At 40.0% G+C, this 11,593-nt stretch overlaps 1 protein-coding gene across 1 annotated transcript; it reads left to right on the top strand.

Annotated features, from left to right (window-relative positions):
• Positions 1-5,923: 5,923 nt before the first annotated feature.
• Positions 5,924-11,391, top strand: anxa1a (annexin A1a). The gene is made up of 12 exons (XM_061071178.1): positions 5,924-5,974; positions 6,690-6,770; positions 7,365-7,455; positions 7,845-7,939; positions 8,050-8,163; positions 8,664-8,754; positions 8,941-9,020; positions 10,090-10,234; positions 10,345-10,440; positions 10,523-10,581; positions 10,661-10,783; positions 10,936-11,391. Exons 2-12 carry the CDS (start codon positions 6,711-6,713, stop codon positions 10,993-10,995), a joined length of 1,014 nt encoding a protein of 337 aa, XP_060927161.1. The 5' UTR covers positions 5,924-5,974; positions 6,690-6,710; the 3' UTR covers positions 10,996-11,391.
• Positions 11,392-11,593: the final 202 nt, after the last annotated feature.

Raw genomic sequence — 11,593 nt, 5'->3', positions numbered from 1 at the left:
ATGCCCTCTCACTGAACAACTGGACAGAGCCCGTAGTCACATGTCTGACTAATATTTCCACTTTCACAAGATGAAATACTGTTTTATCTGCTCTCAGTATGTTGGTGGGTAACTTTCAGATGCCCACGTATATTTTTCAGAATACATAAAATAATATTAATAAATTGATTCTACTCTTAATATAAATACACTGATGTGTGGGACAGAAATTGTTGTGTGCTCTTTATTTTACCTGAGTGATGCAGAGCTCAGCTGACTCATATGGGATGTATAGCTTGACACATTGTGATCTCTCAGCTTCTGTTGCTTGACGCACATCACTGCTGTCTGACAGCTGAGAGTCTGAGGAGCCTGGAGAAATAACCATTCGCGGATATAAACTATAGTGTAGTAAAGTTATACTTTAGATTACTAATACTTGTACTTTAAATGAGTATTTCCGCTACCTCAAACGTCAACCTCATTACACTTTAGGGTTTATTTGACAGTTATAGTTACTAGTTAGATTGACAAACATGTTCATTGTTTCATAAACTTTTCAATATTGGTTCTTAGGTTCTTACAGAATTACCAAAAACCCTGACAACTTAATGTAAAGACATACTGCTCCACGTCATTATTTTACACCACCTTGGTTGACCTCTTGTCCAGGTTGTTTCCTTCGATCTATGCTGATCCAGCGCCTGAACGCAGTCCACCTCTTCATCCACACAGGTTTGTCAAGAGCAACAGCTTGAACAATGAAGTAAAAGTTGGTGGGCAGTTGGAATCAACTTCACAGATTCTGTTATTGCCTACAATGTTAGGAATGTGCTGTGAGATAAGCCATTTTTAGAACTTCTTCTTGACTAATAAAAACTTATAGAGTCATTTTAACAAACATGTCATTTATGTATTTTTCTCTGTCAGTGCATCAATTTTACGCTGTTAAAAGGTTTTACAAAATGCACTAATTACCATTTAATTTAAAATATTCTTAATTGGATGTAAGAGCTCATGAATCACTCTTTCATCTGTGTGTGTGTGTGTGTGTGTGTATGTGTGTGTGTGTGTCAGATCATCGCTTCTTATTATCTAAAGTCAACTAAGCAATTCCATCAAGTGTTTCAGATTGGTTCATTGACAGTTTTTCTTCTGAAAAACTTCCATAATAATGTAATTATAATCATTTTATTGCAGTGATTGCAAACAATAAAGCACATATTCTTCAGTAGGACAATGTTTTATTTATTAGATTTATAACAGTTTTACATCCTTATCATTGTAATGTGTAGGTGACAGACCCATGTTTATTTTTGAAGATACATTCATTCAAATAATCGAATAATGTCACTAGTTCAATTATTTAGTATTATTTAGGCCCTGTTTATTTTCAATTTCAAATAAATCTATCACTGTTGTCAAGGTTCCTCTGAATATTCCACAACTCTCTTGTCTCATCCCACCCTCTCCCCCCTGTTTTTCGTCATACAGGAATGTGGGCGTGTCGTCATGCTGTTACTTTCCTCCCAGAAACACCTTTTAGTGGAGAGACAGAAATCATGTGAGGAATTTAAGTGAAGAGACAGTTGGATTAAAACAAAAAACATTCAGGTTATCTGTTGCACAAGCTCAAGAGCAGGTAGAGTGTGACTGAAAAACATAGTTGAAACTTTAAAATGTTTAATGAGGGGTTTATTAATCAGATGATCGGTTGTAATCATTGGGTCAAGTATTTTTAGTAAGAGATATGCAAGCTTCAGTTTATGTCTCTGGGATTACATGAATCTATCGTATAAGGACTGTGCAGGTCTCACCTGCTGTGTTGTCATCATACTGGTGAAACTGTGTGTTGTGGATTATTGGACATGGCCTCTCGTCCTTCAGCTCTGGTATGCTGCCTGGTAAAACCTCCAGCACATGCGGGGCCACTGGGACCCGAGTGGCCCGTGAGGACACCCGAGGGTCCTCAGGGCCGGTGGACTTGTTTGGTGTCTCCCAGGCACCTGAGAGAAGAAAAACAAAAATGTCCATAGAGACAGATAAATGAGGAACAGGTTATAATCTTTAAACAGCTTAATGGAGGACAGATAACTTTCTGGAAAGAAAAAAATTTGGATGGAAGATGGTGGACCTTACAGTGACACAATGCAGGCATGAAGCCAGTCATTCCATAGAGAAACTCACTGACATTTGCATGCAGACCATGTGACTACAAATGCATTTATGGAAAGTCTGAAATCACACAAAAAATGTCCAACTTATTCTTCTGTAATTCTAAGAAAAGTGTGAAAATATTTCAGTTATCTAGGTGTCTTTGAAGGTGTGTTCGAGGCTGGTCCTGGCAGGCTGTCATGTCCAGATCTCACACCAGATGCTGCCGGGAACTGTGTGCCATGTTGGTTCTGATACACTCACTGCTCCACTGCTTCACAAGAGAGGCAGCCAAGCAGTCGAAATATTTAAGCCTTGTCTAACCTGCAACACATTCATCACACAGAGCAGCTCCCACTAAACAAAGTCTAATATCTGCTGCAGAAATGAGCACAACGTTGTCAACGCCGTCGTGCAGATGAATCCATTACTGATGTGTGAGGGGTTTGTAATATGTTAGTTGTGTCTTACACTCACGTTGCTTGCCTGCAGGAGCCACAGAGTGATGTCTCCCGACTTTCTTTCCCAGGAAGGTCAGTGAATATGATCCACTCTCAGCTCCAGGAGAGTTCGAGTACATTGTGTGTATAATTGTGCTTCCGCTGTCACTACTTGTCTCGTATTTACTCTTGAATCTGCAGAAGAAAATATAGTTCAATTTTGGTTTAAATCCACACAAATCCAAGATAGATGAATGCAGTTGCAAATCCCAGAAATTTTTTTCATCTACAGCATAAACTCATGCTCAACCCTCAAACTGTTTGCAGATGTCAGAAAGCTCACACAGCAGATTTGCTCAGGGAGTGTCATGCTTCTGTCAGAGCTCTCCAAGCTACTAAGCTGCAAGGTTCACTTGAGAAAAAACTGAAAATCCCATAGTTCCTCTGATTTCACTGTGCTATAAAGAACAAATCGTATATGTCACTTTGTAGGATCTGGCACAATGCCACAATAAAGTTATTTCAATTGCTTGGAAAATCAGCCACACATGAAACTGAGGTTATAAAATCAGAAGCACATGAAACCATCAGACAACAAATTTACCTTCATGAGACATGAAAACTTGACAATAAAAGAGTTACCTGGCCTCGGAGCAGTTCAGGTCCCTCCTGTGTGATTCACTGCAGTTTGAGTGCTGCTATGCAGACGAGGACACATAGGTCCTGATGTCAAAGGGGAACCAAACTCTCAACAGTCTTTAAATATTAAACCTGTGCAGATGGAGTTTCACCCGGTACAGGCCAAAACCCCACACAGCCTTCTGGCAAAGAGATGCCCCAAACAGTCCTCAGGTTTCCCGTGTGTAAGATAGAGATTGTAACTAGATGCTTACTCATACATACTGATACACACATGTTGGTCACACACACTAATTTCACCAAGTCTGTTTGTTTACCTGGGGACTCCACACTCCACATGAGCTGGAAATAGTATTATATAATATATAATATATATACAATATTAAAACGTATTGGGATATTGTTTTTATGTGATTCTGTTGTTTTCAGGGACCGAGTAGTTAAAGGACAAATAGGACAGGATTTATTTTGAAAATGTGGGATTCAAATTCACCCCAAAATTATCAAAACACAAAGGAATGAAAAATAAGCAGATTAATTGGAGACCTAGGCCCATAACATGTGTCAACCATACAGAAGTCTACTCAAAAGTACTGCTAACAAAACAGGACATTAACTCAAACAACTGACCTAAAAAAAAGCCATATAAACTGTCTGATCAAACCATTTGGAAATGATAGGGAGGAAATAAAATGAAACAACTAAAACTTTGATACAAAGAAACCCCATTACGCCCCCATGCAAATGCAACACTTGGTCTGACCCATGGGCCTGTGTATTTAAACAGACTCCACCCTCAGGGATTTTTTGTCCAAACCAGGAAGTAGGCCAGCTGTTCAGACACAATAACTTAAAGACAACGAAAAATGAATTAACACAACAAATAAAGGAAAACAGTACAAATGTGTGTGCCTCATTCAGAATACAATGCAGTGTCAAAACATTTTGCAATAAACAAGATTTTAAAATTTGTTGGTTAACTGATGTGACTACAAAGAAGTGTGGTGAGAAAATGAATTTAACCATATAATTTGCATGTGGGGCTGTGGATACAACCATTATAGTTGAAAAGAAGAACATCTGGTATACAGATAGAATATATTTGCTACAGTGCTAGGTCCATAAACATCCTAAAACGAATCTATTTCATGGTCTTAAAAGTAAGCTACTCTCTCTTTCCTGTTGTTCTTGGATTTCCTTTCTCTTATCTTTCTACTTTCTTAGACCAGGATACTCATTTGGAACATTTGGACAACAGCCTGAGCATCTGGTCAACACACCTTGCTTAAAGATAAATCAAGAGCTGATGTTACTTTAATGAAAATGCAGCTTTGCCTCCTCCTTCCTTTTTTTCAAATCCAAACTAGCCCTGGCAGTATTCTACTGTATAGTAGTGGTCATCACTCGAATGTGTCATCATCCTGGCTGCCTCACTTAGTCTGTGAGCTCAGTGTGCCAGTGTGTTGAGGCATGCAGTCTGCAGGTGGCATCAGGCCCTGGCTGTACAGTCATTACATCATGCCACACCTTATAGAGAAAGTCATTACCTCCCCACATAAAAACTAAACTCTTCTCAGGAATCTTCACAAGGTCTATGTCGACTCCTTTCTATAGGACAGATAACGGACAGATACACAATGAGCTATGGATTGATTTGAGGCCTCCTCTGCAAAGGGAGAAACACTGTCAACAGCAGGAATGTCAAACGAGCAATACACACACTTATCTCTGTCTTCTGTCAACATGAAACTGTTGATTTTGCCGTGGACACATAATCCCCCCCCCCCCCAAGCAGTGAACACCTTACCTGTAGAAGAGATGCAAACACCTGCATGTGTGTTGTCACAGTCCAAAACTGCACGTTTAGAGAGTTGCCTTACATTTCTGCTCTATCGTCCATTAGATCATTACCTAAGACGCAGGCTTTTCTAAAGTATCTGACTGTGGGATTCACTTCCTGTTCTACGTGTTTGCTTATTTTGTGTTGAGTGATACATACAGCGTATAGGAGGCTCTTTACACTGGATTTTTTTAAGGCCCAATCAATACCAGAGTTATGTTTCATATATTCATGTCAAAGGAAAATGGTTGTGCTTTGATTTGGGTGGTGTGACAGTCTGACGTAAATGAAACTGTATATGTACTTCTGTTGTGATCAAAAATAAACTAAGAACTAAAAGAATATAGTACTTCTTCTTATGAATGCTTTAACTATTGACTTGTGCCAAAAGTGTTTAAATAGCAAATAATGCATGAATTAAATGACACACTTAAACTTCTTAATCCAACATTGTATTGTCTAAATGTTGAGGAAGATCTCTTAACATCTAACGTATTTAAAATGTAAAAAAGAAAGAATGTTTAATAATAACAACAGGAAATAAATGCATTAGACTAATGCATAAACCAAAAGGAAGTACAGAAGTGCTACAGTGATTCACCCTGCACTGCTTCCTCATATCCAAGGACTCTTCTCTGCACATGATCTCAGTTTATATGAAACATTATGGTCTGGCACTCAGTCAGCATGTGTTTCAAACTAACTGTTGTGAATCCTCTGGAGGATCTGCGCACGGCGCTTTACGCACGGCGGCGCGCTGAGGACGCCGTTCCGCTGTTCAACCCACTCCCCGCCGCTGAGAGAAGTGTGTGGGCTGCACCCGTTACTAGGTGGGGTTTCTGCTGTGTATAAATACGCCTCTGTCGCTCCAACATCTCCTCAACCTCAGTCACCCAGTCCTCCTCTTCTCCAAGGCCGAGCGGTAAGTCCTTCTCCTACCATTAAAATGAAAAAAATCAGATCTCCAACGTTTCATAGCTGAGTGTTTGTTGAAGTCTGGTGCCAGATGTTTTATTCTCATTAAAACTTCCTCAAAGTAACGATTAAACCCACGGGGGTGTGGTTTGTAAAGTAGCAGTAATGTTTTTGTTTTTTTACATTTACGCAGTGTTAAGGTGGTTGTGATTATGTAAGTGTAATCATAAAGGAGACTGCATGTGTAATATAGCCTAGAACAATGTGTATGTCTGTGTCAGGGGTGAACGTGGGTGTGGTCAGGCAGTCTTTAAATATTTGCTGTCATAAAAAACTACAACAAATAAACCTACAGTAAATATTAGTATATTTACTTTCCAGCAGCGGATTCACACACTTTCCTTCTGTTGTTCCTCTGCTAATTTGTTTAACTTGTGAAAACTGTAATTAAGAAGAGTCAGTAAAGAGTGGTGATGGTTTCACCTTTGAATACGATGAGTTCACTTTGTAGTTTCTTCAGATCATCTGCTCTGTCTCACAACAGACTTGCAGACTAATAATACATTACATGCTGCATTAGGTACTCATATTAAGATCACATCAGTGCTGACATCTTCTCTTCTTTTTCTTCTCTTCTCTTGTCTTCCCATCTCTTGTCTTCTCTTGTCTTCTCTTCTCTTGTCTTGTCTTCTTTTGTCTTCTCTTGTCTTCTCCCCCTGCAGACAGACTCCAGCAGTCCAACCATGTCCATCATCAGTGCCTTCCTGCAGCAGACGGTCTATCTGGGCTTGCCCGATGACTCAGTATGTAACTCTGTGGTTTAGTTCCAGTTGCTATTGCCAACAACTTTTTTTCTCTCCCCCTCTCATCCTGTGGTATGCTGGGGTGGAAAAATTTAGAGTTTAGGACGAGGGGAGGGAGAGAGGCGTAGAGGATAGAGAGAGAAAAGAGTGTGATGTCGGTACGGATAGAAGGGAAAAGGAGTGGAGCAGAGAGATAAGAGGAGGACTGTTATTAGTCTGGTTGATAAAACATTATGTGCAATAAGAATGATGACCAAACTAAGTCTTGTGAGTGTGTGACTCATAGAAGCCGGGAATTTGCGCCCCTCCCTTTGTAAACTCTGCAAGCAGCACAAAATGCTTCCCCTCGTTTCTTAAAGTGAACCGAGGGAAAGTTTTATAAGGTTGTCCTTGACGAGTTCAGTCATGGTTTTCAGAGACAAATCTGCCTCAAGCTTCCTTTTTTACGTCCTGTGAATGTCTACATATGGAAGCAGGCAATGTGTAAGGGGATAAAACCTGCTATCTGACTTTCTTAAAGAGCACTGTTATGACCTGCCTCATGCACAGTCAAGTATTTACCAAACATACAATAATCTGTGTTATGTCATTTAGGTCCTAAAGAATGAAGGAACAGTGACGGCAGCACCAAACTTCAGCGCCAACGGAGACGCAGCAGTCCTGGACAAGGCCATCAAGGCAAAAGGTGAAGTTGAAATGATGCACACAGGCAAGCGCTTGGTGCGTGCGTGAACATGTTCTGGATTTTCACAATATGGCCAAAGTATGTTTGACTAGCTTCTGTATGAGAACTTCAACGTCCTCTGCTGGCCAACAGGCAGCACTACTACAAACATTGTAATCTGGAGCAGAAAGTTACCACAGCTCCATGTGGACCCTCACACTATAGAAAAAAGGGTTTATTTGATGGAAATAAAAGTAAGAGTTGGGTGGCTTTGGCACATCAAGACTAGAAAAGCATTATATAAATAGACCATTTACCATTTAAAGTATAGGCTAAATTGAAACTGGGTCTCTGTTACACATAAGATGCAAAATGATCATGATTTTAATCAATATCCTGTCCTTTTGCAGGCGTGGACGAAAACACCATCATTGAAATGCTGGTGAAAAGGAGCAACGAGCAGAGGCAGCAGATTAAACAGGCTTACCAGCAGACCAGTGGCAAGGTAATGAGAGTTACACAAGATGGTCACAGCAAGAACACAAAACACCTTTTTATTTATTGATCCAGAACTGTTATGCACATGATCATCAAACACTGGCTTTTCCTTGCTAGCCCCTGGAATCAGCGCTGAAAAGCGCCCTGAAGGGAGATCTGGAGGAAGTGGTGTTGGCCTTGCTGAAAACACCAGCCCAGTACGACGCCCAGCAGCTGAAACTGGCCATGAAGGTGCACAAATGCAAAAAGTTGAACACTGTCACCCTTTTGCAAAATCTGTCAACATGTTTTTCTGTCTGTCGTTGAATTTTCTCCATAACTGCACATCTGATCGATTTCGAAACAAGTGCTTTGAGTGAGCGATTGTTGAGAAATCAAACTTAATCCCAACCCTCCAACTTTGATGATGGGGTAACATCACAGTAACATTTCAGCTTTGTGAGTTTTTTTGTAACTATGTCACACAGCAACAGGCACATTTTGAACTGGCCCAGACCAATAAATAAATGAGCACTGTAAAATATAAAAACTTACCAAACCTTCAGAAACCAAACTGCAACACATCTATGGTAATTGTTTTGACCTCTTTGTCAATGCGCAGTTATATCCATTCACTTCTGCATATTCAGGTTTTGTTTTCTGAACATCAGGGAAATTCCCTGAGTTAGGCTGGTGAAGTGTGGTCTGTATTTCTCTGTATCACTTCATCTATCCATGCATCCCCATCTCAGGGTCTGGGAACAGAAGAGCCCACCCTCATAGAGATTTTGGCGTCCAGGACCAACAGAGAGATCGAGGATATAAAGAAAGTCTACAAGGAAGGTAAGTGCCTACAAATCCTAAAGTAACAAGCTTTAGTGTTTGGAAATTACTCAAATGAATGGAAAGTTGGAGCCTGGGGACATTAAAGAAGGTTAACACATCAGAAATGATTTAGCTGAAACACAATTCTTCATTTTGAGCACTAATTTAATAACTTTGACCTTTATGCTTTCTATGTTTCTTAAGAATTCAAGAAGGATCTGGAAGAGGACATCAGGTCCGACACCGGTGGAGAATTCAGGACTGCTCTCCTTGCACTCTGCAAGGTGTGTGTGTGTGTTTGTCACATTTTATTTTTGTCTTACACTGTGTGTTTCAGTAAAACACATGTAGCACAAATCATTTTCCAGTCGCAGTACCAGGATGTCCTTATTTTCTGAGACAACATAACACTCCCTTCAAAAGCTGCTAGCAACAGTTGTCCACTCCCTCTACACACACATGCTATAGATACCAACACAATGGGTTTTTATATTTCGGCCACTGATAATCCATACTATATTATTAAAAACATATATCTTTACTTCACTGAGGTCTCCTCAGAATTGAACATCCTGCCACATTTTACAGACCTCGACTCCTGGAGCTCAGGGAGGTTGTTGTACTTAGAGCTTGTCGTTGCTTTGCTTCTCAGTGATTTTGTCTCATAGGTTGTCATACAAATCAGCTGCCTCCAAATGTAATTGCTTAATCAATATGTACAGATCATTGTGTTTACATTTCTCTTCCTGAAACCTCTCGTCAAATGCCTGAAGAAGTTGATCAAACTAACATACATGTTCAGATGTACAGGTTTAGTTCTTGCAGAGTAGGAAGATACACTGTTTGCACACAGTGCTAAAAAATGTTGTCTTCATCTTCTCTTCTGTCATCCCACTCACCACATAACCTTTATCAACTTTTTAATCCAGTTTGTATTTATAGCAGAAAAGATGAGTATTTAAATAGCATTTTTGAATTGTTTCACAGGCCAGAGACTCCCTACTGTGATATGATATAATCACCATATTTAATGATAAATAAGGACTCATTTGAAATAAGGAGATATCACAGATCCTATCTGAGGTCTAACAGAGAAACTAGTATTATAACTGACTTGCACATCATAGGTATTTTGCATTTATCTATTCTCATCTGTGCCAATGTGCTTTATAATCAGTCAGGCTTTTGCTGCAGTAAATTTAGATTTCAAAAACAAGCTATTGTCAGACAGCAAACTAAAGTGCAGCGAGTACAAGGCCTGGGTCATCCCAAACCCTCCCTTCCTTAGAGATAGCAGAAATTGTTTTAGTTGGATTCACTACAGTGAAGTTGTTCTGTCTCTGCTCATCACAGGCCGGCAGGACTGAAGGAGTTTCCGAGCAGCTGGTCGACAGCGATGCCAGGTCTCTGTACGAGGCTGGCGAGGGGAGGAAGGGCAAAGACTGCTCTGTCTTCATTGAAATCCTGACCACCAGGAGTGCCCCTCATCTCCGCAGAGGTTTGCTGGCAAACTGCCTCATGTCATTTGTAACCTCTGACTTGTTCCTGTTTCCTCCTGTTTCCTATGGTTTGGTTCTGACGCTCTTCCTTTTTCATCCTCTGCTTCAGTGTTTGAGAGATACTCGAAGTACAGCAAAGTGGACGTGGCCAAAGCTATCGACCTGGAGATGAAAGGAGACATTGAGAGCTGTCTCACTGCAGTCGGTAAAGGCATAAAGCTCTCCTCTAACTTTAACACTGAAACATTTATTCTGTGAATGTAACCTATTCTTTTAAATAACCACAGTGAAGTGTGCTGGAAGTAGGCCTGCGTTCTTTTCTGAGAAGCTCAACTTGGCCATGAAGGTACAGCATGCAGAGAATACTCACAAAATAAAGTAGAGAGATAAATACCTCTCCTGACGGAATCTTTTCTGCCCATCAGGGTAGCGGTACCCGCAAGCACATCCTGACTCGCATCATGGTGAGCCGCTCTGAACTGGACATGAAACTGATCAAGAACGAGTACAAGAAAAACTACGGCAAAGCACTGTACCAGGATATTCTGGTGAGCAAACATCTGATCCAAGATAATGACTATAAACCCATCCTCTGTGTTATGAATTCTTCATATTTTTTATATACATATGGAAATTCACAATACAATAAACTATAGTAAAAAGCTACTATATTTACTGACTTTTTTTGTTTGTTTTTCAGGATGACACTAAAGGAGATTACGAGAAGATTCTGCTCGCTCTCTGTGGGGGTGAAAACTAAACCATCAATGGTATTAAATCTCCAAAGATCTACCACCAGTGGGGGAAAATGACCTTCAACCTTTTGACACATATTGTGCCATATGTTCTTGTGGAGAAATGCAAAGTCTAACATGGAGTCTGCACTGCACTGTCTCAGCAGATTATTTCCTCTTATAGTTATTATTTCTCTCCCAATACTCTTGTCCAAGCAGTGTTATAATGGACATATGATCCGTCATTCTCGTATCTGATGCTAGAAAGGAAGCTAAAGTCACATTGCAGCTGAAAACATGTAAACTATAATGTCTCTGATGTGCACAGTGTCATTCCCCTGTGTCTGTTACACTCAGTAGTAGAACTCAACTTGAAGGAGCTTGGATATTCTGAAAATAAAACCTTTTGGTATGAAGGCTTATTTGTGCTGTCTCTGTTGTTTTGAACCTTACACAATGTCAGACTGACCACAGGAAATACATATCAGAAAGAAACAAGCTAGAGAAGGAAACATGTTTAGAAAACGAATACACTTTAGTATTCTCCTATTTTTATGCAAAATTATAATAATTTTTGCAAAATGAAACAGTCTTGATAAGGCTGAGACAATCCCAGCTTCGGTA

The sequence above is a fragment of the Limanda limanda genome, chromosome 5, assembly GCF_963576545.1.
Source record: "Limanda limanda chromosome 5, fLimLim1.1, whole genome shotgun sequence".
Lineage (NCBI taxonomy): Eukaryota > Metazoa > Chordata > Actinopteri > Pleuronectiformes > Pleuronectidae > Limanda > Limanda limanda.
Note: the sequence above shows the minus strand (reverse complement) of the source record. Positions and strands in the feature narration are given on the sequence as shown.